Source organism: Cherax quadricarinatus, chromosome 30, assembly GCF_038502225.1.
Source record: "Cherax quadricarinatus isolate ZL_2023a chromosome 30, ASM3850222v1, whole genome shotgun sequence".
Lineage (NCBI taxonomy): Eukaryota > Metazoa > Arthropoda > Malacostraca > Decapoda > Parastacidae > Cherax > Cherax quadricarinatus.
The window spans coordinates 2,771,272-2,796,445 of NC_091321.1; the positions used below are offsets into that span (position 1 = coordinate 2,771,272).

At 38.4% G+C, this 25,174-nt stretch overlaps 1 protein-coding gene across 4 annotated transcripts in view; it reads right to left on the minus strand.

The window, feature by feature from the left end:
• Positions 1 to 25,174, minus strand: part of Rint1 (RAD50 interactor 1) — a 70,922-nt gene that overhangs the window by 24,473 nt on the left and 21,275 nt on the right. For 3 of the 4 annotated variants that reach the window (XM_053781758.2, XM_053781757.2, XM_053781759.2), the window contains 3 exons: positions 12,068 to 12,241; positions 5,172 to 5,311; positions 342 to 457 (listed from right to left, as the gene is read on the minus strand). In XM_053781758.2, coding sequence (XP_053637733.1) covers positions 342 to 457; positions 5,172 to 5,311; positions 12,068 to 12,241 — 430 coding nt within the window. The remainder of the gene's footprint in view (positions 1 to 341; positions 458 to 5,171; positions 5,312 to 12,067; positions 12,242 to 25,174) is intronic. The other variant, XM_070089838.1, reaches the window with a different exon arrangement.

The following is a 25,174-nucleotide window of genomic DNA, read 5'->3' on the forward strand; positions in this document are numbered from 1 at the left end:
TCAACTTTTGATAAGGACTCTACAGGTCTCTCTCTGCTGTTAGACTCTCTGGGGTTCCTGGGCCTTCATCAGGTGGACCTCTTCCTTTGAAATCTCTCAAGGACATCGACAAGTTTAGGGTAACGCTGGCTAGAGCCACCCATATGCTACAGGAACATTTATCTTGTTTGGAGGATCTGGACTGCCTTAATAAGTCTGAGGAATCTTACAATTCTTATTTTTCTATTCTTTGACTCAGGGATTCCATTCAGGGATTCCATTGTTGGTCAAGATGAAAATTCTTGACCAATAATACAAAGAGATAACATATTTCAAACCTGTACAAAATCCATCATACACACCTCCAGTGGTCTGACCAAAAGATGTATTGGTAGCACAGAAGTTTCAAAGTCCATAGCAATAGCTGGAGAGGCAGCTGGAGAGTCTGATTTCCTAGAATTTTCACTGGCAATAGCATCTGTAAAATATGGATGGTTAGATAGACATGCTACATTATAAAGTAAGTAAATCCGAATATCCAATATACCATACTGTGTTATACATTATCCCTTTGCCTGAAACTCCATTAACCCTCAAGGTGCCAATGATATAAATTTACGACAACTGAGAAACGGCTTTGACCTAAATATATGCTAACTGGGAAAAAACCATTACTGTAAATTTATGCCAAAATTTACAACCTCCCAAAAAGTTCCTGACTGGACTGGTTAAGACATAAGAGAAAACAGGTCAGCTCCAATGGAGTGTTCAGTATAAAAAAAATTTTGTGTGCAGGGCATTGTGGGTGCCAGTAAATATCATTTATATGTGTTTACTTTTATTTAGTGCAATTAAACAATAAATATAAGTGAAATATGAAATGAAAACAGATGCAGGTGTAAAAAATACAATCAATAAAAAATTAGAAAAACTGGAAAAAAAATTGAAATGTTAAAAATATCAAATTTCTTTAAACGGCAAGCACTCGTTACCTTAAAACAATCACCAACATCACCATCAAACCTTCACCTTAAAACAATCACCAACATCACCATCAAACCTTCACCTTAAAACAATCACAAACATCACCATCAAACCTTCACATCTCCATAAGTAATAATCAGATTTCAGGGAAAATTTTTTGGTAGGAAAACTTTTTTTTATTGTTTTTTCAAAATTGCTGGCAGTGAGTGTTAAAGTTGATGAGGAAGGAGGAGAACCTGCCATGCTCAGCCTTTATGTTTCTGATTCAGCCCTCTGTACTGATTCATAAAGACCAAAAAACTGGAGAGATGTAATCAGCTTTTAGTCTAGCAATTAAAACTGATAACTTTCCATAGTGTTAAAGTGGTTGGTATTTTTGTATAATAAATGTATGAAAGAGGGGAAGGTACCTAGGAATTGGCAGAGAGCATGTATAGTCCCTTTATATAAACGGAAGGGGGACAAGAGGGACTGTAAAAATTATAGAGGAATTAGTTTAATGAGTATACCAGGTAAAGTATACACTAGGGCTATTATTGAAAGAATTAGAGGTAAGACAGAATGTAGGATTGCGGATGAGCAAGGAGGTTTCAGAGTGGGTAGGAGATGTGTAGATCAAGTGTTTACATTGAAGCATATATGTGAACAGTATTTGGATAAAGGTAGGGAAGTTTTCATTGCATTTATGGATTTAGAAAAGGCATATGATAGAGTGGATAGGGGAGCAATGTGGCAGATGTTACAAGTATATGGAATAGGTGGTAAGTTACTAAATGCTGTTAAGAGTTTTTATGAGGATAGTGAGGCTCAGGTTAGGGTGTGTAGAAGAGAGGGAGACTACTTCCCGGTAAAAGTAGGTCTTAGACAGGGATGTGTAATGTCACCATGGTTGTTTAATATATTTATAGATGGGGGTTGTAAAAGAAGTAAATGCTAGGGTGTTTGGGAGAGGGGTGGGATTAAATTATGGGGAATCAAATTCAAAATGGGAATTGACACAGTTACTTTTTGCTGATGATACTGTGCTTATGGGAGATTCTAAAGAAAAATTACGAAGGTTAGTGGATGAGTTTGGGAGTGTGTGCAAAAGTAGAAAGTTGAAAGTGAACAAAGAAAAGAGTAAGGTGATGAGGGTATCAAATGATTTAGATAAAGAAAAATTGGATATCAAATTGGAGTGGAGTAGTATGGAAGAAGTGAATGTTTTCAGATATTTGGGAGTTGAGGTGTCAGCGGATGGATTTATGAAGGATGAGAATAATCATAGAACTGATGAAGGAAAAAACTTGAGTGGTGCATTGAGGTATATATTTTATTATTTTTTTATTATCACACTGGCCGATTCCCACCAAGGCAGGGTGGCCCGAAAAAGAAAAACTTTCACCATCATTCACTCCATCACTGTCTTGCCAGAAGGGTGCTTTACACTACAGTTTTTAAACTGCAACATTAACACCCCTCCTTCAGAGTGCAGGCACTGTACTTCCCATCTCCAGGACTCAAGTCCGGCCTGCCGGTTTCCCTGAACCCCTTCATAAATGTTACTTTGCTCACACTCCAACAGCACGTCAAGTATTAAAAAACCATTTGTCTCCATTCACTCCTATCAAACACGCTCACGCATGCCTGCTGGAAGTCCAAGCCCCTCGCACACAAAACCTCCTTTACCCCCTCCCTCCAACCTTTCCTAGGCCGACCCCTACCCCGCCTTCCTTCCTTCCATTGAGGTATATGTGGAGACAAAAAACATTATCTATGGAGGCAAAGAAGGGAATGTATGAAAGTATAGTGGTACCAACACTCTTATATGGGTGTGAAACTTGGGTTGTAAATGCTGCAGCGAGGAGATGGTTGAAGGCAGTGAAGATGTCCTGTCTAAGGGCAGTGTGTGGTGTAAATATTATGCAGAAAATTCGGAGTGTGGAAATTAGGAGAAGGTGTGGAGTTAATAAAAGTATTAGTCAGAGGGCAGAAGAGGGGTTGTTGAGGTGGTTTGGTCATTTAGAGAGAATGGATCAAAGTAGAATGACATGGAGAGAGTATAAATTTGTAGGGGAAGGAAGGCGGGGTAGGGGTTGTCCTCGAAAAGGTTGGAGGGAGGGGGTAAAGGAGGTTTTGTGAGCGAGGGGCTTGGACTTCCAACAAGCGTGCATGAGCATGTTAGATAGGAGTGAATGGAGATGAATGGTATTTGGGACCTGACGAGCTGTTGGAGTGTGAGCAGGGTAATATTCAGTGAAGGGATTCAGGGAAACCGGTTATTTTTATAGAGCCAGATTTGAGTCCTGGAAATGGGAAGTCCAATGCCTGCACTTTAAAGGAGGGGTTTGGGATATTGGCAGTTTGGAGGGATATGTTGTGTATCTATATAAGTATATGCTTCTAAACTGTTGTATCCTGAGCACCTCTGCAAAAACAGTGATTATGTGTGAGGTGAAAGTGTTGAATGATGAAAGTATTTTCTTTTTGGGGATTTTCTTTCTTTTTAGGTCACCCTGCCTTGGTGGGAGACGGCAGACTTGTTAAAAAAAATTTCCACTCCTGAAACTCCAGATCCTGTATGACCTTTACAGGTTTAGAGCTTCTGCATGATGACTGATAATGATATAAAGATATAATATGATAATTTCTTTAAGAATTTTAATCATCTCCCACCAAAGTAAGATGGCCTGATTAAGAAGAACATTTCTGCTGTCGCTCATTCAATTACTGTCTTGGGACTAGGGCCTTGACCTCACAGCTCAGATAATCCACCAAATCACAACATCTCCATCCTTTCTTCAGAATGCAGGCACTGTACCTCTACCTCCAGGACTCAAGTCTGGCAAATTAGTTTTCCTGAACCCCTTCATGCATGTTACCTTTCTCACACTCCAATAGCAGGTCAAATCATAAAAATCACTTGCCAATTCTCACTGCTAACATGCTCACACAAGCCTGTTGGATATCTAAGCCCCTAGCACTCAAAACATTTACTCCCCCTTTCCTTCCATCCTTTCCTAGGATAAACATAGCTAGCTTATGTTTCCGCTATGTAATGATTATATAAACTAGGGTAGTATCACACTGCTGATGTATCCAAGCTTATTTAAAAACAATCCTACAACAACTCCCCTACATAGAATAATGCTCCCTTCTAGTCATCCTATTTCTCCCAATCTCTCTGAATGTATAACCCACCTCAACAACCCCTCCTCAGCCTTCTGAATAACACTTCTGGTAACTCAACACCAACACCTCTTCCTCTTCCTCATCTCCAAACTTTGAATTCTCTATATAATACTCACACTACACATTGCTCTCAAACACGACATCTCTACTGCCTCAAGCCTCCACCTTGCTGCAACATTCACAACACCTGCTTCACACCTATAAATCAGTTTTAGTATGAGTATGATGATGATAACAATAATGATAATAGTGATAATAATAATATGGTTTTTATAATGATGTGCTTTTGGCAACAATTTCCTCTTGGACACACGAGGCATGTCTCTACTACCACCCACCTGTGGCTTTTCTCATTCACCCATTGTCATACACCATTATCATCTACAACCATCACCCACCACCCTCACTCCTCCATCATCCACCAGTATCACCCACCACTACCAGCATACGCCACCACCATCATCCACTACCAGCATCCACCACCACCATCACTCCCCCCACCATCCACTACCGCCCAAGGCTCATCCACCTTCCTTTCACCACACCAGTAAGTGTTGCATAACAGCTGAGGAGCTATCATTACACCACTTGTAATGTAGTTGTGAAAAAATATGGAGACTAATATTTATCGTCTTCAAACAGATTTTTCCTCCCAAGAGATGAGAGTATGTGAGCATGAGTATGTGGATGCTGGGCCAGCATCCCCTCTTACAATGAAAACAGATGCATCCAGGACTAACCTAGGGTTGTGTGAACCTGCCATTAAGTGGTGCCAGTCCATTTTATTGAAAGTACGACCAGACCAGACCAGGTAGCCATTCGATTAAGTGGACTTGGTCCATTTCGGGGCTATTTTAATCAGGCACCCTATAAATGTACATGTTGAGCCTTTGTCTGGTCATATTTCTTGTCAGCTTTAACCGATATTCACTTTATGGAGACCTGTATTTATCAAACCTTTACTGAAAAGTGCTGTATACAATGAAATTTTTTTGTAAAAACGGTTGGTAATTTTTATTTCACTGTGGTTGGCACACCTGGTAAAGAGAGCTGCAGAAAGTACTGAGTGAGGGTACACAGTCGCTGGATAGACTCCTGTGAGGCAGGGGGCTGGTGTACACTCTCATTTGAGCTGGTGAAGGGCCACTTGATGGCCTTCAGTACACTCTCAAACTCACTGAAAATATAATATCCAATATCATTAAACTACAAAGAATGGTATTACTGTATGTTAATGATCTGTTACTAGTCAGTGTACATAATGAACCTGTATCACAGATATGTTACAAAATGCGATATCTATAAATTACAGACATCCCCAGAGAATACTAGAAGGTTAACTTATTGATCCCCGTCGAGCATCTAGCCTGTTCCTGGTTTTGTAACAGTGTCAGAAAGTATTCTGGTCCAGTTATCCTTAAAATTATGATAAATTATAATAGTGCTTTAGGACTGCAACTGATAGGATACTAATGAAATAAAAATTGAGAGGTTTATTAACAAAGTTGTCTAGATGGACAAAATCAAAATAAATTTGATATAATTTAGGATATAAACTCCTACACTTCTCTTGTAGTGCAAAGTTAAATTGTACATATAGTAGTATAGTGCTGAGGGCACATTTCATATCAGTATGGCTCTTAAGTACCGTCTGGTACGCTGTTATCAATTACTATAAAATAATACTAACATATACAAGCATGTGTGTGAGAATGTGTGTATGTGCTCAAAGTTGTTCATTATGTCTCAACAAGACTAGATTCTATTTAGACAAACTGTGACTGACTAAACATCCTCAAATAATCTATCTTCTTGACCAAGAAGGCAATCAAAACAGCTTGCTTGAACAATATGATGAACGAATTGCTAAACAATAATAACGTACAAAGAAGCAGCAGAACAGAGTCAGGCATAAGGAGACAAAATAACAGCCCTAACTGGGGACCATCAGAAGATCCTCCATGAAAGTCATAAAACGAAAGTCATAAGACGAAATTATGCTCTTGCGAATTTTGATGTCTCCGCGATATTTACACATCAGTGATTTTGCTGACTTTGACTACCATTTTAGGCCAATTACATTATTAGAGTCGACCAAATTCTTAGCTATTTCACTAGTACTGTATTACTTCTATTCTATTCTATTCATTGAGCACAAGAAATCGCCAAGTCAACTGTTTCAACTACAAAATAAACTGATCGGAAATTGGCAAGTTGGTGAATCTAATGCAAAGTTCAAAATATTCCAATTTCAAAATAAGGTCCAGAATAAACAATGTAGGCATTCCTGGCACTAAACTAACATTTCCTATGCTCATTAGTTATGTTTTCAGGCTTTTCAAATGAATTCCATTTTTATTTTTTATTCACACAATGAATTTTTATTCAAACCAAAAAATAGAAGATTTACTGTTATGCAATATTGTAATAATTGTATAAATAATATCACCACATTTGTGAACGTATATCAGACCCACCAGCTGGCGTGTATTAGACGTGTGAGGTCATTTGTTTACTCTTGAACATCGGCAAAAATTTAACATTTCTGCTACTTTGAGCTCAGTTTCAAGCCATTTCCAGTACTAAAGCCAATCAAAATCATCTCTATTTTTGTAATATATCTTTCATTCTATCAAATGAGACCAAGAAATCACAAATACAACTACATATAAAAAACATATGAAAAAACACTGCAAATTTGCTGTTTTAATCGAAAATTAAGGTCTCAGTTTTTCTCTCATTATGCACTGTGTGCTGCAGGATTTTTTTATGTGGTGCACACATACCAAATAGATGTATTCTCTCATATCTAGGCCCAAATTTACCGCTCACAGTTTATCAGAGTGAGCTGAATTCATGGCGTAGATCTATGGTTTGGACCCTCAACGTAAAGCCTTAGATCTACATGGACCCTGAAAGGGTTAATACTCAATCTAAGTTCAGCATAACCAAATCCCCGACTATGACGGTACTCAGACACCACAGAAAATGGGTCAGAAGCTTTAGCCTGGGACCTGGGTTGACTTCGAGTGCTGGTATGACACAACCTCAGAAAAACGTCAAAAATCACTAAGTCTGAACAATGATTTGTTAACAGTTAGAGTTACAAGATGTATGTTTCGACTCGCCAACAAAATCGTACTCCACCAGAACAGTCTAAATAACAAACAGAGACAAGAACGAGGCTTCCAGCACTAGAAGCAGATGGAGAGCATGGTGCTTGTCGAGCGATGACCAGCTAGGGAGAGTGCGATTTGTCAACTACAGGCCTCACATCAGGTGATACCATTGTAACTCGCCCCTGGTACTGCAGAGATGCTGGCAGGTAAACAAGCAAACTGACAGTTAGCTAAGCAGTTTACTAATGCAGACAGCCATCCATAACTCTCGAACCGTGAGCACAGTGAAGTGTGAATGTTACATCTTACTTAGTGACATAGCTAAGTCAAATACAGTGGACCCTCGGGTAACGATTTTAATCTGTTCCAGAGAGCTTATCCTTAACCAATTTTATTGTTAGCCGAATTAATTTTCCCTATAAGAAATAATGGAAGTCCAATTAATCCGTTCCTGCTGTCAGGAGGTTTGACAGAATAGTACTTCAATATGATGCTATTATCAACTCTACAGCTTATTTATACACAATTCATCTAATATGACATAATAAACAATATTAATAACATAGAAACATGATATATACTCTAGAATGAATAAAATATGTCAATGTATGTGAGGATAAGTGATGGAAGTGTTGTTGTTGGGTTTATAATGGCCACTGGTGGTGGAGGCTTCTGCCACCACCACTTTCCACAAACAATATATGAATGTAATTTATAAATAAGAAATATTTACATTTTAATTTATAAATAAGAAATATTTACATTTTAATTTATAAATAAGTAAGTTTATTCAGCTATACACAAATACAGTTACGTACCTAGATTATCATACATAGCAGCATGTGTGTAAAGTACCTAAGATAACCCAAAATAGTCAGAGTGACTTACGTATTTCCATTGGGGTCCTTTTATATTTACACTTACCTTGGAGGAGATGTTAGTTTAATTAGTTTGATGGAGGAGATGCTGGCAGAGGTTTAGAGTGGTGGAAGATATGTACAAATTTCTTTCACAATGCCTCACCCAAAGAGACAGTATTCACGTACAATCAGCAAGAAGCTCAGGAAGCAATTAAAAACTATGAAAAAACCTAGAGAAACGAAGAAGGAAACAGCATAGAGCGAAGCAGCTGGTCGTCGTCACCACTGTGACTGCCACCACTGCCACCACCACTGTGGCCACAGTGATCATGTCTTCACCTATATATACATCTGTCTTGACCACACCTGTGGTTACATATGTGACCTCACCACTAATCATAGATAAATACAAGCTAGGTGTTGGGTTATGGACTGGGAAGATACTAGAGTGGGAGAGTAAACGGCAGATGCTTTCTGCTGCTGTCGGCGTAGCCATCACTTGGCATATTATGGCCTATTTTATTGATTCTAGAGTATGTATCATGTTTCTATGTTATTAATGTTGCTTATTATGTCATATTAGATGAATTGGGATTAATAACTAAGTTGATATTAGCATTATTTTGTCATGCCAAGTGAGAGGCTGGAATGGATTAACCCTTAAACTGTCCAAACGTAGATCTATGTTGACGTGTGTAGTGCTCAGAACGTAGATCTACGTCCGATTTTACATGCTTTCAAATGGAGAAAATCAAGGTCGGAGTGCTACGCACGTCAAAATAGCTCTATGTTTGGACAGTTTAAGGGTTAATTGCATTTCAATTAATTTAAATGAGGAAAATTGACTCAGTATACCAACAAATCAGGTTACGAACAAGGTCACAGAACGGATTAAATTCGTAAGCCGAGGTTCCACTGTAATAGTATAAAGGAAGATCTTCTCATTTTAGCTTTTAATGAAAATATCAGAAATATAAAATTGTATGAAAAATAATATACATCAAACATACATTATATCCATTGTGTCCCTTTCAGGGGGTGCAACAAGATATGATGTAAGAACCTGTCACAAAATCCTTCTCCATCATACATCATACTGAAAGTATGAGTCTTTAATGAGATTCAGTTTAAAACAAAATACTGACTGATAGAAATAAATTTAAATTATTTTATGTGAAAGGTTTCACATGCAGTAAACATAGAAGACACAAGTATCCTCAATATATATACTGTAGATAACACTTTCTAGCATGTACTTCAATACCTGTTTTATGAGAGCACTGACTATACCTAGCATCAACTTTCACATCATGTTAACAGTATACAAAAAAATCAATTACTATATTTTACAGTGAACAAGACACCTCAGTGTCAGGAATGCCCCTCCCCCCCACCCAATCCTGCTTGGCTAAATTTAAAAAAAAAAAAAAAAAAAAAAGGATAAACTGTACTTAGGCCTCTAAGATGTTGGGTAAATTTTCGACCTTTGGGGAAAAAATAGCACCTTTGACACCATAAAATAGGGTAACTAATATTAATGTATATAATGTATAAATAGGTATATAAATAGTAGATTCCTCTTGTGAAAGTATTATTGTAACCTAAAATATGAAAATATTTAAAGAGCAAAAAATTTACAATAGCCATATTCATAGTAGATTTAGAAATAAATTTATTACAAATATTAAAATAAAAATGGATATTCAACAGACAGTAAACCCTCCACATAACAGACTTTAGAAATATGGAACAAACTCTACTGGGTCAGGTAATTTGGAAACAATGGACAATGCATTAGTTACAGAATTTTCTCTTGTTACAATCACAGCAAGATAATCTCCTCTCTATCTAGGCACTAACAATCACCTACTCCACCCACTTAGTTTTATGTAGAGGGTTTACTGTTTTCACATTGTAGCACCACATGGTAACACTGTGTAATATATTTTCAAATTCATAACTAAATTTCAAAGAGGATAATGATGACTTCTGCACTTGCAACCTTATTGGTTCCATGAAAGCCATTGTTAGTCATAATTTAAGCTATTATTTTCCTTCAGTACAAGGTTATAATTGGGAGATTTCAATCCTGGGAACCAACTGCATACACTAGAATTATTTTTTTTCAAAGTCTAACCACAAAAATACTATAAATAAAAGAAGTAAAGATCAAACAGTCATGAGTCAGGGTGTCACATATAGCCCCTTTGAAAGACTAGTCTTTGTTTACAAATTCTTTTAACATTTTCTATCATACTAACTATGGCAATCCTCGTATACTTCTGCACAATCTTTATTATATAAATAAGAATGTTATTTTACTTTGGATGATTAAAACAGCATTTTTCAGATTCTGCAATGATATCCATATCTCTGGTACCATTTACTATGCACAACGGAACCTCAGCTTTTGTATGCCCTGGTTTTCGTAGGATTCAGTTTTCGATGACTTTTTTCGTTAAAATTTTATCCCAGTTTTTGTACATCCACTCAGTTTTCATAGAGTTGATAATGGTCCGCCGTACCAAATGCGTCCGCCTGCCTGCGCCCACACAAAGCATCTCGCGCATTCTAAGTCTGGTTTTGTTTCTCATTGAGTGAGCATTACCCCACGCGTTCGTCCAAAACATTTCATAATAATCCATTGTTTTTTGTTCTTGTTTATTGAGTGTGAGTGCTAAATAAGCCACCATGGGGCCAAAGAAAGTTCTGAGTGCCAGCCCTCTGATAAAGAAGGCAAGAAACATGATAGAATTCAAGAAAGAACTCTTAGCAAAATATGAAAGTTGTGTACACGTTTCCGATGATCTCGCCAGGATGTATGGGAAGTCTGCATCAATGTTCAATGACAATGCCTTGTCCCATTTTAAACAAATCTTAAAGAGACGCCAGAAACTGACCTCTCTGGACAGATATTTTTGCGCAACAGGGGTCCAGTGACTCAAGCTGGTCCTTGTGGCATGCAAAGAGTACGTAACCTTTATTCGGCACATGTACACACCCTCATTGAAAGGCTATCTCCCCCAACCAGCGAACCAGGTACTAAGGGTTGATGATGGGGCCCCGTCATTCAACCAGTACCCAGGTTCCAGCCAATGAGAAGATGGTTTTGGCAATCGCAGAGGTGTTGTGGGTACTACTCACCTGTCTGCCCTTGTCATTCCCATTCTAGAGCTGGTTGCAGCACGGTCTGCTCTCTAGTGGCTTCTATTCTGCCTTGCTTACCGTGGAGTGCACTAATACCTATTGTTGTACAAAGTGTATATAGTGTACATACTTCTGTTCTAAATTGTTGAAGGATAATACAAGTCAAAAGTTTTTCTGCTGTGTTTATTTTGCTCCCTTTACACCCAGGATAACAGGCCTTTGGGACTCCTGGGTTGCAATAGTCCTAGTGCCAGTAAAAGACAAAAAGGGGAAGTAACCCCAGATAGGGCCTTGATACCTGAAGTCCCTATGGAGGAGGATTCCCCTTCCAAACAATAACCTCTCCTCCTCGCCATCTTCCATACGCCAACAAGTCTTTTCAATAAAGGTAAAAGTGATGTTAAATGTTCATTTATCCATTTCATTAATCATTTATGTTTATTTCTCATTGTTTTTTGTTAATATTTTTGGGTGTCTGGAAGGGATTAATTGGATTTACATCATTTCTTATAGGAAATATTGCTTCAGTTTTCGTACAATTCAGTTTTCGTCAGACTTTCTGAAATGAATTAATCATGAAACCCGAGGTTCCACCGTATTTTTTTTTTTTTTAACAAGTCGGCCGTCTCCCACCGAGGCAGGGTGACCCAAAAAAGAAAGAAAATCCCCAAAAAGAAAATACTTATTGTTCAAATATTTGTCACAATATTTGTTCACAATAGGCATCAAGCTGCAGTAGCAATCACTATGAAGTTTTCTACAAGAACAGTACACATCATCTATATTAATATTATAAAATGAATATACCTGGTGAACCTGTGGGTGCACACTTGATGCCAGTAGAGAAGTGTGTTGGTGACAAAAGCTACAAGATTCAAACAGCGAGAGCCTTGTACTCCTTTTGCTGTTTCCAAAAGATGACTGTAGCCCACCAATGCCTGTCCCTCGGCACCAATATGAAGAGCTGATTCAATCTCTTTACTGTGGAAAAGGAGAAAAAGTGTTCTACATTTATGATGCCTTGTTCCTTCCCAGGGATTAACCTCATTATGATGTTAGATAGCTTCTCCCTCAACCCCCAGAAGGCAAGTACTCTTCCTCCATTGCTTGAATCCTTTAACCCTGATGCCTGTTACTTCACTGGGGCATTTCTTGGTTTATCATGATTTTTTACAATTTTTTTTTTTAACCCCTTAACTCTCCAAATGTAGATCTACATTCTCTCACCCAGCGCTCCGAATATTTTGAAAAATAAAAAATCTGTATTTTTTTTTTTTAATGAAGAAGACAATTTTTTACATAATGTAAAAAAACTAGAGTCAGTACTTACAGAGATATAAGGCTGCAAAATCAGCGCTTGTCACTCAGCTGACGGCAACATGAAGCACTGCCACTTGCAGATTTGTTGCCGATATACCTTATCTTTTTTTTTTTAATTTGTATAATTTTTATGTTCCGATAATGACAATTTGTAGCAGTTCTTGTGATTTCACAGTTAATCTTTGTTCTGATACTAATATTAGGCACTGAAATAGTGCTCAAATAGTCACACACACAGTGACAGGTCAACATTTTTACCTACCTTAGTCACATATTGTCTAGAAATATATACATAGTATTTATAAGTTCCCGCAATGTTTTGGATATACTGGAGTATATGATGATGGTTGGTAGACAGCAACCGCCCAGGGAGGTACTACCGTCCTGCCAGGTGAGTGTAAAACGAAGCCTGTGATTGTTTTACATGATGGTAGGATTGCTGATGTCTTTTGTCTGTCTCATAAATATGCAAGATTACAGGTACGTCTTGCTACTTCTACTTACACTTAGGTCACACTACACATACATGTACACATTTATTTATACACACTCATCTGAGTTTTCTTTGATTTTATCTTAATAGTTCTTGGTCTTATTAATTTTCCTTTTATATCCATGGGGAAGTGGAATAAGAATCTTTCCTCCGTAAGCCATGCGTGTTGTAAAAGTCAACTAAAATGCCGGGAACAATGGGCTAGTAACCCCTTTTCCTGTAAAGATTACTAAAAAGAATAAGAAGAAGAAAATTGTCAAAGTGGGAAGTCTGAATGTGCGTGGATGTTGTGCAGATGATAAGAAAGAGATGATTGTGGATGTTATGAATGAGAAGAAGCTGGATGTCCTGGCTTTAAGTGAAACAAAGCTGAAGGGGGTGGGAGAGTTTCAGTGGAGAGGAATAAATGGGATTAGGTCAGGGGTTTCAAATAGAGTTAGAGCTTAAGAAGGAGTAGCAATAATGTTGAAGGATAAGCTATGGCAGGAAAAGAGGGACTATAAATGTATTAATTCAAGGATTATGTGGAGTAAAATAAAGATTGGATGTGAAAAGTGGGTTATAATAAGCGTGTATGCACCTGGAGAAGAGAGAAGTGTAGAGGAGAGAGAGAGATTTTGGGAAATGTTGAGTGAATGCGTGGGGAGTTTTGAATCAAGTGTGAGAGTAATGGTGGTTGGGGATTTCAATGCTAAAGTGGGTAAAAATGTTATGGAAGGAGTAGTAGGTAAATTTGGGGTGCCAGGGGTAAATGTAAATGGGGAGCCTTTAATTGAGCTATGTGTAGAAAGAAATTTGGTAATAAGTAATACATATTTTATGAAAAAGAGGATAAATAAATATACAAGGTATGATGTAGCACGTAATGAAAGTAGTTTATTAGATTATGTATTGGTGGATAAAAGGTTGATGGGTAGGCTCCAGGATGTACATGTTTATAGAGGGGCAACTGATATATCGGATCATTATTTAGTTGTAGCTACAGTTAGAGTAAGAGGTAGATGGGAAAAGAGGAAGGTGGCAACAACAAGTAAGAGGGAGGTGAAAGTGTATAAACTAAGGGAGGAGGAAGTTCGGGTGAGATATAAGCGACTATTGGCAGAAAGGTGGGCTAGTGCAAAGATGAGTAGTGGGGGGGTTGAAGAGGGTTGGAATAGTTTTAAAAATGCAGTATTAGAATGTGGGGCAGAAGTTTGTGGTTATAGGAGGGTGGGGGCAGGAGGAAAGAGGAGTGATTGGTGGAATGATGAAGTAAAGGGTGTGATAAAAGAGAAAAAGGTAGCTTATGAGAGGTTTTTACAAAGCAGAAGTGTTATAAGAAGAGCAGAGTATATGGAGAGTAAAAGAAAGGTAAAGAGAGTGGTGAGAGAGTGCAAAAGGAGAGCAGATGATAGAGTGGGAGAGGCACTGTCAAGAAATTTTAATGAAAATAAGAAAAAATTTTGGAGTGAGTTAAACAAGTTAAGAAAGCCTAGGGAAAATATGGATTTGTCAGTTAAAAACAGAGTAGGGGAGTTAGTAGATGGGGAGATGGAGGTATTGGGTAGATGGCGAGAATATTTTGAGGAACTTTTAAATGTTAATGAAGAAACAGAGGCAGTAATTTCATGCACTGGTCAGGGAGGTATACCATCTTTTAGGAGTGAAGAAGAGCAGAATGTAAGTGTGGGGGAGGTACGTGAGGCATTACGTAAAATGAAAGGGGGTAAAGCAGCTGGAACTGATGGGATTATGACAGAAATGTTAAAAGCAGGGGGGGATATAGTGTTGGAGTGGTTGGTACTTTTGTTTAATAAATGTATGAAAGAGGGGAAGGTACCTAGGGATTGGCAGAGAGCATGTATAGTCCCTTTATATAAAGGGAAAGGGGACAAAAGAGACTGTAAAAATTATAGAGGAATAAGCTTACTGAGTATACCAGGAAAAGTGTACGGTAGGGTTATAATTGAAAGAATTAGAGGTAAGACAGAATGTAGGATTGCGGATGAGCAAGGAGGTTTTAGAGTGGGTAGGGGATGTGTAGATCAGGTGTTTACATTGAAGCATATATGTGAACAGTATTTAGATAAAGATAGGGAAGTTTTTATTGCATTTATGGATTTAGAAAAGGCATATGATAGAGTGGATAGAGGAGCAATGTGGCAGATGTTGCAAGTATATGGAATAGGTGGTAAGTTATTAAATGCTGTAAAGAGTTTTTATGAGGATAGTGAGGCTCAGGTTAGGGTGTGTAGAAGAGAGGGAGAATACTTCCCGGTAAAAGTAGGTCTTAGACAGGGATGTGTAATGTCACCATGGTTGTTTAATATATTTATAGATGGGGTTGTTAAGGAAGTAAATGCTAGGGTGTTTGGGAGAGGGGTGGGATTAAATTATGGGGAATCAAATTCAAAATGGGAATTGACACAGTTACTTTTTGCTGATGATACTGTGCTTATGGGAGATTCTAAAGAAAAATTGCAAAGGTTAGTGGATGAGTTTGGGAATGTGTGTAAAGGTAGAAAGTTGAAAGTGAACATAGAAAAGAGTAAGGTGATGAGGGTGTCAAATGATTTAGATAAAGAAAAATTGGATATCAAATTGGGGAGGAGGAGTATGGAAGAAGTGAATGTTTTCAGATACTTGGGAGTTGACGTGTCGGCGGATGGATTTATGAAGGATGAGGTTAATCATAGAATTGATGAGGGAAAAAAGGTGAGTGGTGCGTTGAGGTATATGTGGAGTCAAAAAACGTTATCTATGGAGGCAAAGAAGGGAATGTATGAAAGTATAGTAGCACCAACACTCTTATATGGGTGTGAAGCTTGGGTGGTAAATGCAGCAGCGAGGAGACGGTTAGAGGCAGTGGAGATGTCCTGTTTAAGGGCAATGTGTGGTGTAAATATTATGCAGAAAATTCGGAGTGTGGAAATTAGGAGAAGGTGTGGAGTTAATAAAAGTATTAGTCAGAGGGCAGAAGAGGGGTTGTTGAGGTGGTTTGGTCATTTAGAGAGAATGGATCAAAGTAGAATGACATGGAAAGCATATAAATCTATAGGGGAAGGAAGGCGGGGTAGGGGTCGTCCTCGAAAGGGTTGGAGAGAGGGGGTAAAGGAGGTTTTGTGGGTAAGGGGCTTGGACTTCCAGCAAGCGTGCGTGAGCGTGTTAGATAGGAGTGAATGGAGACGAATGGTACTTGGGACCTGACGATCTGTTGGAGTGTGAGCAGGGTAATATTTAGTGAAGGGATTCAGGGAAACCGGTTATTTTCATATAGTCGGACTTGAGTCCTGGAAATGGGAAGTACAATGCCTGCACTTTAAAGGAGGGGTTTGGGATATTGGCAGTTTGGAGGGATATGTTGTGTATCTTTATATGTGTATGCTTCTAGACTGTTGTATTCTGAGCACCTCTGCAAAAGCAGTGATAATGTGCGAGTGTGGTGAAAGTGTTGAATGATGATGAAAGTATTTTCTTTTTGGGGATTTTCTTTCTTTTTTGGGTCACCCTGCCTCGGTGGGAGACGGCCGACTTGTTGAAAAAAAAAAAAAAAAAAAAAAAAAATAATAATAATAATTTCCCTTGAAGCTTGATGTGTGTGTCACTTATCTCTTCACTCCACTGCTGACAATGATGAGCACTGTCTTATCTAATCTTATCTCTCCGCTAATGACAGTGGTGACATTTGATGAGCATCACCTTACCTTATCTCTCCGTTAATGACAGTGGTGAGCCTTTGATGAGCCTTTTGCTTTATTTGTTTTCACTCTTACACAAACATGTCTGTCTGTCTGTCTGTCTCAGAGTTGCTCATGAACCATCTGGTATTACACACAATCACTGTCTACAAGCACAGTATAGCACTTTGTCTGGATTTTTTGGGTTATCCTAGGTAATTACACTATGTAGAATTACAGTGGACCCCCAGTTTACGATATTATTTCATTCCAGAAGTATGTTCAGGTGCCAGTACTGACCGAATTTGTTCCCATAAGGAATATTGTGAATTAGATTAGTCCATTTCAGACCCCCAAACATACACATACAAACGCACTTACATATATACACTTACATAAGTGGTCGCATTGGGAGCTGATCGTAAACCGGGGGTCCACTGTAATTGTATTTACGTATGTGTTCCTGTGAGATAGAGACAGAGATAGATACAGACAGACAGGAGATAGAGACAGTCAATCAGCCAGCCGCCAGCCAGCCAGCCACTGGCCAGCCAGCCTTCCAAAATTACAGTTTGTCTGGATTTTTAGGGTTATCCTAGGTAATTTACACAATGTATAATTGTATTTACGTATGTGTTCCTGTGAGATAGAGACAGATACAGAGATAGACAGAGACAGATACAGACAGACAGGAGATAGAGACAGTCAATCAGCCAGCCAGCCGACCAGCCAGCCGCTTAAAAGGGGAGTGTTAATACGATATGACTTCAGTGAATCCTTGGTGTTTGCCGCGCTGTTTGCTCTAGCTGGTGCTCAATTGAACTGGTGCTCCCACAAGGTACTAAATGGTCCCAGATTTTTTTAATACAGCACACACTGAGGGTTAAGACCCATTCTATGCTGACCAGGCATCTTAGGCCAATTGTGCCAAATCTGGAGGCAGGAAAAACGTTTGGAGCGCTAGCGGTAAGAACATAGATCTACATTTAGACAGTTAAGAGTTTAAATTTCCAATAGTTACTAAACTTACAACCTCCTTGATTAGAATTATTATTATTGATGGGCAACATTTCCTTTGCCTGCCCCTGGTAGCGGGGTTCACCTAACTTCTTCGATACATCTGACCTCTGTAAGTCTTTGACCATACTTCCAGCATCTCCTTCTATGGTGCGACAATTTTTTTTTACTATTAAGTCACAAACAAGCACTAAACCTAAATGGACCAAGCAGAACCATCTTCACCTAGAGCTTACAGAGAAAATCTTTCTAAAATAAAACAGAAAAATGCCTTCCTATAAACAATTACAAAATATATAAATAAACTTTCAATTTACTGGACTAGAAAAAGAGGGGGGAGAAGGGAGGCTGTGTCCATTAACCCTTTGACTGTTGCAAGCCCCTTTCTGAAACTCTCATTCTATGTTGCAAAATTTTTGGAAAAAACAAAAATGACTTTTTCTTATGAAATGATAGAGAATCTTTCCCCAATGGTAATGACACCAAAAGTACGAAATTTGGTCGAAAACTTACAGAATTACGCTCCCGCGAAGTTAGCTGTCTCAGCAACATATACGCATCAGCGATTTCGCCGACTTTGAGCCCTGTTTTTGGCCAATTCCGTTGTTCCAGTTGACCAAACTCATAGCTATTTCTTTAGAACTCCATTTTTTCTATCAGTTGAGTACAAGAAACCACCCATTTACTGATTTGAACTACCCAATAAAGTGGTCAGAAATTGGCAAGTTGGCTAATTTTACACAAATTAAAAAAGATGCCAATTTCAAAATAGGGTCCAGAATAAACAATGTAGACATTCTTGGCACTAAAATAACATATCCTCTGTTCATTAGTCACGTCTCTAGGCCCCTCTTATATTACTATTGCTTTCTATTTTGATTTTTTATTCATACAAATAATACAAAATTTACTGTTATGCAGACTACTGCATTATTGTAAAAATGGTATAAATAATATCAGTGCACTAGTGAAAGAATATTAGACTCCCCAGTTGACGTGTATTGGACGTGGTGTGATTTGCTTACTCCTGAACATTGGTAAAAATCTAACATTTCCGCTACTTTGAGCTCAATTTCAAGGTCGTTTTCATCGTGAAACTAATCAAAATCATCTCTATTTCCATAATACGTTTTCCATTTTATCACACGAGACCATGAAAATGAGAATACAACAATAAATATTATACAAAAATACACCTCAAAGTTGCCGTTTTAATCCAAAAAAATGGTCAGTTTTTTTTTTCTCATTATGCACTGCATGCTGCAGGATTTTTTTATGTGGTGCACACTGACCACACAGACCCATTCTCTCTCACATGTGGGCCTACCAGCTTTCTCCTGCTTGATTTGAAGCCGCTGGAATTTACGTGTATAAATACCTCCGAAACAGTGGCGCATAAGACGTATATATACAACCAAAACAGTCAAAGGGTTAAATCCCAATTATGAAATTAATCTTCCATGTTTGTAACAGTAATGGACAGTTTTCAGTTTTAATGGATTAAGTTTATTAAATTCAAAAATAAATTTATCCAATGGACTGCAACAATAATGAATAATTCAATATTTAATGGACTTTGTCCATTAAATCGAAAATTGTCCATAAAAATAACAGAGTACATGGATTATTACTTAAACCTTTGAGGGTTGGTCCCGTAGTTCTACGGTTTTGAAGCATGGGTCAAACCCGTAGTTCTAAGCCATGAGCTCAGCTCACTCAGATAAGCTGTGAGCAGTAAATCTGGGCCTAGATATGAGACAAAGCATCTATGTGGTAAGTGTGCACCATATAAAACAAATCCTGTAGCTTGCAAGGCATAATGAGAAATAAACTTAGACCGTGTTTTTGGATAAAAACAGCGAATTTGGGATGTATTTCAGATGTTTTTTTATGGTTGAATTCGCGATTTCTTGGTCTCATTTGATAAAATGGAAGATATATTACAGAAATGGATATGATTTTGGTTGGATTTAGTAGTGAAACTTCCTGAAACTGAGCTGAAAGTAGTGGAAATGTTCGATTTTTGCTGATGTTCAAGAGTAAACAAATGACGTCATGCATCCAATACACGTCAGCTGGAGGGTCTAATGAGCATTCACGAATGTGCTGATATTATTTATACAATTATTACAATATTGCATACCAGTAAATCTTCTATTTTGTGTGAATAAAAATTCATTGTAAATAAAAAATAAAAATGGAATTCATTTATAAAGCCTGGAAACATAACTAATAAACAGAGGAAAGGTTATTTAAGTGCCAGGAATACCTGCATTGTTTATTCTGGACCTTATTTTGAAACTGGGATATTTTGAACTTTGTGTGAAGTTTGCCAAATTACAGTAGACCATCATTTAACACGGAAGTTATGTTCCTGAAAACACTGTTAGGTAAAACCGTGTTAGATGAACTGAAGAACTTATGGGAAAAATAGGGTTACATTCCTAAGATCCCCAAAAAAGCCAAACAACTTTTTTTAGGCCTTCACATCTTACAAAAATAAAAGTGAATATGTAATTGTAGTTCATTGTTGTGATGTATTATGTTGTTTTTACTGCTTAAGACTACAAATGTAACAGAAATAATAGTATTTCTTACCTTAAATTTTGGGTGTTGTGGTCCTACTGGACTGAGGTGGATGGTAGAGGTTCTGGTATTGAAGTTGATGGTTGTACTGGAGTGTCTAACTTTAGGTCATTCAGTCAATTAAGTCATTCAGAAAGCCAGTCAAGTGATTCAGTAAGTCAGTCAAGTCGTTCAGTAAGTCAGTCAAGTCATTAAGTCTCAAGTGATTCAGTAAGTCAGTCAAGTGATTCAGTCAGTCAGTCATTCCGTAAGTCAGTCAAGTCATTCAGTGAGTCAATCAAGTCGTTCAGTAAGTCAATCAAGTCATTCAATAAATCAGTCAAGTCATTCAATATGTCAGTCAAGTGATTCAGTAAGTCAGTCAAGTGATTCAGTAAGTCAGTCAAGTGATTCAGTAAGTCAAGTCATTCAGTAAGTCAGTCAAGTCATTCAATAGGTCAGTCAAGTCATTCAGTCAGTCAGTCATTCAGTAAGTCAATCAAGTCGTTCAGTAAGTCAATCAAGTCGTTCAATAAGTCAATCAAGTCATTCAGTAAGTCAATCAAGTCATTCAGTAAGTCAATCTAGTCATTCAATAAGTCAGTCAAGTCATTCAGTCAGTCAGTCATTCAGTAAGTCAGTCATTCAGTAAGTCAATCAAGTCGTTCAGTAAGTCAATCAAGTCGTTCAGTAAGTCAATCAAGTCGTTCAGTAAGTCAATCAAGTCATTCAATAAGTCAATCAAGTCATTCAGTAAGTCAGTCAAGTCATTCAGTAAGTCAGTCAAGTCATTAAGTCTCAAGTGATTCAGTAAGTTAGTCAAGTGATTCAGTAAGTCAATCAAGTGATTCAGTAAGTCAGTCAAGTGATTTAGTAAGTCAGTCAAGTGATTCAGTAAGTCAGTCAATTCATTATGTCAGTCAAGTCGTTCAGTAAGTCAGTCAAGTTGTCCAATAAGTCAGTCAAGTCATTCAGTAAGTCAGTCAAGTCATTCAATAAGTCAGTCAAGTCATTCAATAAGTCAGTCAGTCAGTCACACAAACTTATGTTTACCTCTTTTTTGTGTGTACAAAGTATCACTTCATTTTGGCCACAGGATGTCTTGTCTAATAAATTGTTTCGTTCATTAATTCTAAGACTTAAACGCTTACACCTTTTCTTGCCACTTTGAGCAACACTGGTATGCCTACTGGGTGTCATGATTGCTTGGCAGATACAAGATATAGCAATTAAAAGATCAAAACACAATTCACAATGACACGCTTGTAGCAGAGAAGTTGGACTTGACACGTATAAAGTACGAATGCTGGGATAGTGTGGTGGTGTCGGGGGTGGCTGGGGATGGCTGGAGGTCTCCCCCACTGATCCACACCAAGGTGGCTGCTTGAGGAAAAGGGAAGTTTTTTTCCTTCCTGCAAACTGAACAATGTTAAACTCATCTTACGACTTGTTACACAAAATTGTGCCGCAATTCTTCAATCGTGCTATACCCAAATCGTGCCAAATAAACTTGACCTAAATGACGGTCTACTGTACCAATTTCCGATTACTTTATTGGGTAGCTAAAATAGTTGATTGGGTGATTTCTTGTGCTCAATCGATAAAACAGAAGTACGGTAGAACCTCGGTTCTCGTATGCCCTGTTTTTCATAAGATTCGGTTTTAGACGACTTTTTTCATCAAAATTTTGTCCCATTTTTGTACATCCGCTCAGTTTTCGTAGAGTAGACAATGGTCAGCCATACCAAATGCGTCTGCCTGCCCGTGCCCACACAAAGCATCTCACTCATTCTGACTCAGTCTGGCTTTGTTTCTTGTTGAGTGAGCATTACCCTGCACGCTCATCCGAAACATTTCGTAATACATTGGACCCTCGGGTAACGATGACATTGGCTTGTGATAAAATCGGATAGCGATGCATTTTAGCGTAAAAATATTGGCTCGGCCAACAATGAAAAACCCAGTTAAGGACAATCATCCCGAACGCGTCCATCTGGCCTGAATGCGCCTCAGCTGCCCTGCCTTCAGCTAGTGTGCCATTGTTTACAAGCCACTGCGGATGGTTCCACGCATACATTCAATACATTTTGTATTATTCCATTGTTTATAGTGCTTGTAACTGCTAAATAAGCCACCATGGGCCCTAAGAAAGCTTCTAGTGCCAACCCTGTGGTAAAAAGGGTGAGGTGTACAATCGAACTGAAGAAAGAGATAATCGCAAAGTATGAAAGTGGAGTGCGTGGCTCTGAGCTGGCTTGGTTGTACAACAAACCACAATCAACCATTGCTGCTATCTTGGCCAACAGAAAGGCAATCAAGGAAGCTGTTGTTGCAAAAGGTGCAAGTATGCTTACAAAACAGAGATCGCAAATACTCAAAGATGTGGAGAGACTGTTACTGGTGTGGATCAACGACAAACAATTATCAGGAGATAATGTTTTACAGTCAATCATATGTGAAAAGGCAAGGCAGTCGCATGATGATTTAATAAAGAAAATGCCTGGAACTAGTGGTGATGTTAGTGAATTTAAGGCCAGCAAAGGTTGGTTTGAGAGATTTAAGAATCGTAGTGTCATACACAGTGTGATAAGGCATGGCGAGGCTGCCAGTTGTGACCAAAAAGTAGCTGAAAAATATGTGCAGGAATTCAAGGAGTGCATACAGTGAAAAATTAAAACCCCAACAAGTGTTTAATTGTGACGAAAATGCCAAACAGGGCCTACATTACACAGGAGGAAAAAGCACTGCCAAGACACAAGCCTATGAAAGACAGGCTAACTCTAATGTTTTGCAGTAATGCTAGAGGGGATTGCAAAGTGAAGCCTCTACTCGTGTATCACTCTGAAACTCCCAGTGTGTTCAAGAAAAACAGTGTCATCAAGGCTAATTTGTGTGTGATGTGGAAGGCAAACAGTAAGGCATGGGTCACTAGGGGCATTTTCCATGATTAGTTCTATCATGTGTTTGGCCCCACTGTGAAAAAATACCTCCTGGAAAATAAATTGGACCTCAAGTGCCTCCTGGTATTAGACAATGCTCCTGCTCATCCTCCAGACTTGCCAGAGCAAATTGCAGAGGAGTTGAGCTTCATCAAAGTGAAGTTTTTGCCTCCTAATACCATTCCTCTCCTCCAGCCCATGGACCAGCAGGTCATTTCAAATTTCAAAAAACTGTACACCAAAGCAGTGTTTCAAAAGTGCTTTGAAGTGACCTCAGACACTGAATTGACCCTAAAAGTGTTTTGGAAAGATCACTTTAGTATCCTCAGTTGCATAAACCTTATATGTAAGGCTTGGGAGGGAGTGACTTGCAGGACTTTGAACTCTGCTTGGAGGAAATTGTGGCCACAATGTATACAAGAGAGGGATTTTGAAGGGTTTGGGCTAACCTTGAGAAGCCTATACCAGTTGTGGAATCTATTATGTCATTGGGGAAGTCCATGGGGTTGGAGGTTAGTGGGAAGGATGTGGAAGAGTTGGTGGAGGATGATGATGAAGAACCACTGATGAGCTGCAAGAGCATCTGCAACAGCAAGAGACCACAACTGAGGAAACTGCTTCAGAGGAGGGGAGAGAGAGATGGAAGAAGCTGCCTTCTTCAACGATTAAGGACATTTGTACAATGTGGACAAAGATGCAAGCCTTTATGGAAAAACATCACCCTGACACAGCTATTGCAAGCCATGCTGGTGACTTTTACAATGACAATGTTGTGACCCATTTTAGGAAAATCTTAAAGGAATGCCAGATACAGAGCTCTATGGACAGATTTTTGGTGCAACAGAGGTCAAGTGACTGTCAAGTAGTTCCCAGTGGCATTAAAAAAAGAAGGGAAGTAACCCCAGAAAAGGACTCGGTACCTAAAGTCCTTATGGAAGGGGATTCCCCTTCCAAACAATAATACACCTCCATCATCTCCCCTCCTCCCATCTCATCACTTATCAATAAGTCTTCAATAAAGGTAAGTGTCATTTATTCTTCACGTAGTATTTATTCTGCATGTAGTAGTTGTTCTTCATGTATCATTGTTTTCTGTGTAGGAAATTGTATATTTCATGTGACACAAAAAAATTTTTTTAATACTTTTGGGTGTCTGGAACGGATTAATTGGATTTCCATTATTTCTTAAGGGGAAAATTAATTCGGCTAACGATAAAATCGGTTAAGGACAAGCTCTCTGGAACGGATTAAAATCGTTACCTGAAGGTCCAATGTAATCCATTGTTTTTTGTGCTTGTTTATTGAGTGCAACTGCTAAATAAGCCACCATGAGGCCAAAGAAAGTTCCGGGTGCCAGCCCTTTGATAAAGAAGGTGAGAAACACGATAGAATTAAAGAAAGAACTCATAGCAACGTACGAAGCTGTTGGAAGCCGTGTCTGCAATATGTTCAATGACAATGCCTTGTCCCATTTTAGGCAAATCTTAAAAGAGACGCCAGAAACTGACCTCTCTGGGGTCCAGTGACTCAAGCGGTCCTAGTGCCAGTAAAAGGCAAAGAAGGGAAGTAACCCCAGATAGGGCCTTGATACCTGAAGTCCTTATGAATGGGGATTCCCTTTCCAAACAATAACCTCTCCTCCTCCCCCCTTTCCCCTTCTCACCATCTTCCATATGCCAACAAGAGTCGTCAATAAAGGTAAAAGTAATGTTAAATGTTCATTTATCCATTTCATTAGTCATTTGTATTTATTTTTCATTGTTTTCTGTATGTAAAACTATAGTTATTCTCTATAAAATGTATTTTTTTGTTAATATTTTTGGATTTACATTATTTCTTATGGGAAATATTGCTTCAGTTTTCGTACAATTTGGTTTTTGCCAGACTTTCTGGAACGAATTAATCATGAAAACCAAGGGTCCGC